This window comes from Schistosoma mansoni, chromosome 7 (genome assembly GCF_000237925.1).
Source record: "Schistosoma mansoni strain Puerto Rico chromosome 7, complete genome".
NCBI lineage: Eukaryota > Metazoa > Platyhelminthes > Trematoda > Strigeidida > Schistosomatidae > Schistosoma > Schistosoma mansoni.
This window is the reverse complement of record NC_031501.1, coordinates 4,587,289-4,591,644: the sequence shown is the minus strand read 5'-3', so window position 1 is coordinate 4,591,644 and position 4,356 is coordinate 4,587,289. Positions and strand designations below refer to the sequence as shown.

Here is a 4,356-nt window from a genome sequence, read left to right as displayed (position 1 = left end):
GAAAAATTAGATTTTCTGACGTAGATAGTACTATTTAAACTTGGATTAATGTTAATTTGGTTATTTATTCTCTGAAGAAGTGGCTTACACTAAGTCACGAAACGTCAGAAAATCTAATTTTTCTACTCATTGGGATATTACAAATATATTATTTATTTATGTTCAATAATTTGTTTTGATATCACCAGAACTATCTTACTTTACCAATTGTGAACTTATAGCCGACTTACATCATGTGACTTGGAATGATCTAAACCTGCCTTATCCTTATTAAAGTTGAGCTTTTATGTCGATTTCAGTACTCATCTTTCATAATTGAGTATAATTAAACAAACGCATAACAAATTTAGTGCGCTTTGAATTTCTTTAGGATATGTCTGTTGCTTCAAATAAAGCCCTTTTATACAGAGTTACAAAATGTTTACATAGTGTTTCAAGTAGCCTCCTAAGTAAAGATATATCACATTTATCAGCATACTATTGACAAAATATCATTAGTACTGACCCCTTATTTCATAGAAAATGTTTGAAAAACTTACGTATCATAATATCTATTTGATAGCTTGTATTTCGTTTCCTAAATGATTTGATTCGGTTAATAAGTTTTCATACATATTATCATCATATTTTGCGGCTACAGACACTGCATGGTTAACCTACATAGCATGTTTAAATTAGATGTGGTAACATATTGTATGTCAGAGACACAGTTCAGATAATTGGCTATTAGGTTCATATAAACCAGTTTATCAACCATCACTCTTAAATGTTAAGTATACTTATTTCATTTAAAATGTGTGATACAGGTATTCTATTACCAAGTTCATTTGTTTGAAGACACATGTTATGGTTCTTTCAAAAAATATTTTAACTTACATTAACTAAAACGTTAATTGGAAACTTACTCGTGTATCTTTTTCCAAATCGTTGAGGCATAAAATGACGTCTTATTCTGTAGCGATCATATAGTTCTGAATCTTTTAGTTTAGATTTGACAAGTTCCTCAGACGGATCCTCACCATAATATGCAGGTAAGTTGGGATAGTTTTTTAACTCGAATTGTGCCGAAAAGTGACTAGTCCAAGCAATCAATATAATAGTAATCTTTAACACATAACCAAGCATTTTTTAAAAATCTAAATTAAAAAGAGATAGGGGAATTCCGATGATTTCATAATATTTTACGATGTAAAAGTTAACTTCAATTTAGTAGGTCGAAAGGTCTACGAACGGATTGCAATGAAGCAGGAAACTTATTCATCCGGGCACTTATATGTCTGGCATGGAAGGCCAAGAATTATTGGAATGCATTTTGATGATATAAAAGTATTTAGTAATTTTATCAAAAGAACTCAGCACTTTTTGAAATAGTTGGTAAGCGCTAGCTGCATTTTTGTGCTTTTCTGTTTAAAATAAAGCTCAAACTCAAAGAAGATATATGTCTGTATACGAGTGAAACAGGTTCTCTGATAATATTCAGAACTATCGACTCTATTACTGTTACAGGGAAACTAAGCGAAGAGGTGGTTGTCTTATATATGCTCTGGATCCCCTAGCAACTAATAAAGTTGAAGACAGTGTCCTGAGTAGTTTACCTGAATTGGTGTGAATATTAGTCAACACCCTGAATCATTGTCTACTCATGGGATATTGTGAATGGCATAACGTGAATGATCTTATTGTTAACGCCTTAATACATGCATCTGCTCTAAACTACAATGATGAATTCTCATCAACCATTAACATGAGTGCTGGTCACACTGAAATCATACCCCTACAAGGGGTGATAATATACTTGATCTAATATTTTGTAGAGATATCATTCCACTATCTGTACAAGTATACAATGAATTTGGAAGCTTTGACCAGAAAATTATAGTTAATGCTCTCCCTATCTCTCCCTCTTATAATCAACTCATACAAAACCCTCCAATAAACAGATTATAGACATGTTGACTGGGAACTCCTGCACTCCCTGATAAAATTCTCAGACTGATATACTTTCTCAAGTAATGGCCTTTTGGATGCCATTGACATATTCCATATGATTGCTAACTCGTTTAGATTCATTCTCCCACTTTGATTTCTTTAGTTTAGTCTTTACTCAAGGCAACCGAGTAAATCTAGTCTTAGTGCTATACTTTGACATTTCCAAAGCTTCCGACATGATTAACCATCAGCTTCTTATGAGCAAACTCGAATCTTACTTGGTTTAATGCATTCCTTAGTCACCGACACCAAATAGTCAAATTAACTCCTCCCTGTCGGATGTTGTCCCAGTAGAAAGTGCTGTAATACAAGGTAGTGTCCTGGGTCCTTTGCTCATTTTAATCGATATAAATGGTGTTTTTGGTTTTTTGTATGGGTAAGCCTTCTGTAAATGCAGTTAGTCTTAAAATAATGTATTCATTTCCTCCTAATGTACTGAAAAATGTGAAAAATTGTATCAGTATGGAGTTCCATAAGATAGTCCAGTGGTGCTCAAAATGGCAGTTGGAGCTTAACGCGGCTAAAGGTGGATAGGTGTGCTTCGGTAATACGTCCCTCAACTTAGATCTTATCTTAAATGGTAAGGTGTTATCTAAATTACATAGAGTGGTGGATTCGGGACGTAAGTACTACTACAATTTGTCCCTCACAGAACAGGTCTCGAAACAGACCTCCATGTCCCTGCATCTTATTGGTTACATAATTCATAACCTCTTTAACAGCGAGTCACTTATTTTGATGCATAAAGTATGTGTTCGACCACTCCTAGAATAGTGCACGTTTATTCTTGGTGATGTTCGCATAAAGGTAAATTAAAGTTGGAATGCATTCAGAGACGATTTACACTTTACATTCTTGGGACTGATTGTACCTTGAATTACAAGTCTAGATGTAATCAACTAGGACTGAACCCTTTACGGAAGACAAGGCTCAAACTCAGTCTAATCTTACTTTTAAAACTACTTAATAAACTATCTTTTACATTCAATAAATTAATTAAATATGCAGAAACTCTTAGTTACAGCATCTGTAAATTCTTGTCATTATTCAAAGAAACGCATTCTAAATCATCGCTCTACATGAATCACTTTGTCAGCAAATTTCCTAGACTCTGAAATAATCTTCAACAATCTGCCCATAAGATAAACCCACTCCCATTCCTTGTTTGCTGCATTGATACTTACTTCTCCTCTGAAAATGCATTAAATGTCCTAGCGCCTGTAAGTGTGCCTTATTCCCCATGTGAGTTTAAATGAAATTTAAATGTTTAGCCATTTATTATTACTGAATCCACTAAGTAAACTGACCTACCTGCTGTTACTTCACAACTACACCGTCCCTGATAGCCTTAACTAAGTTAAATAATATCTAACCTGAATATTCGATCATAACATGGCCTGACACGTGTTATAGAAGACCTGACTAACCTATCGTACTAATTATTAACATTTTTTGTCCCGTGATCTCCACTTCATTTTCATTTTCTCTTGTTGTAGGTGGTTATAATCAATTCGTTATGGCTCAGGAAACGACGTTGAATGCACCGTACGTATAACAACGGAATGCCCACCTAATAAATATAAAAGCTCTCAGCTGATGCATTCTATGCGTGTTAGAAATGTACTACTTAAACAATTTTTGAAGTAGAACACTTAATACAATCTAACATCACATATCTGTCCTCTAGACTTAATATTACTCTCTATATCTATCATGCCTGAAAACTGGCATGAGTTCTGTAATTATTATGTTCAGAATATATATTGTTAGTAATATTGTTATTATTATTATTAAGATAAAACAGAACAGGAACCTAGAGATTAGCCACATCTTGTTCACTAATAATCTTTTATCTACACCCTCCATCATCACTGTACATATATTTGAACTAATTAAACTTTTATACAACACTATCACATGAGTAAAATTTATTTCATATTTGTATAACACATATTCGTTAGTGTAAAACAGTTCGATAGTTATGCTCCTGATAGATTCCAAATCAATTATAGAATTGAACGAAACCGAAAATGAGTTTCCACTCGACTTTATTTATACCTTAAAAAACACTTCAGCACTTTCACAAAGATATTCATTCATCAAACTTATTCAACGTTAATATGTAAGTTTAATTTCACGTCGAAGTTTTCGTAAATGTCAATAAACAGATCAACATTATTTCACTTTTCAGTTTGAAGTTGGTACTAATTTTATGGAAAAAAAATTGGGACACATCAAATTTTCCGTATTGGAAAACCTTCTAGGGTGTTAACTTTTACATAAAAAGGGAAGCAGATACATCATACTCTTTGAAATTAGAAAACCTACTAATAAAATATGAAATTTAATTTAGAACATAATTAGATC

At 33.0% G+C, this 4,356-nt stretch overlaps 1 protein-coding gene across 1 annotated transcript; it reads right to left on the bottom strand.

Annotated features, from left to right (window-relative positions):
- Positions 1-551: 551 nt before the first annotated feature.
- Smp_153070 (hypothetical protein) lies at positions 552-1,125 on the bottom strand (the record flags this gene model as incomplete). Its single annotated transcript, XM_018798666.1, has 2 exons — positions 552-656; positions 877-1,125. 2 exons carry the CDS (start codon positions 1,123-1,125, stop codon positions 552-554), a joined length of 354 nt encoding a protein of 117 aa, XP_018653585.1.
- Between the last annotated feature and the right edge of the window lie 3,231 nt (positions 1,126-4,356).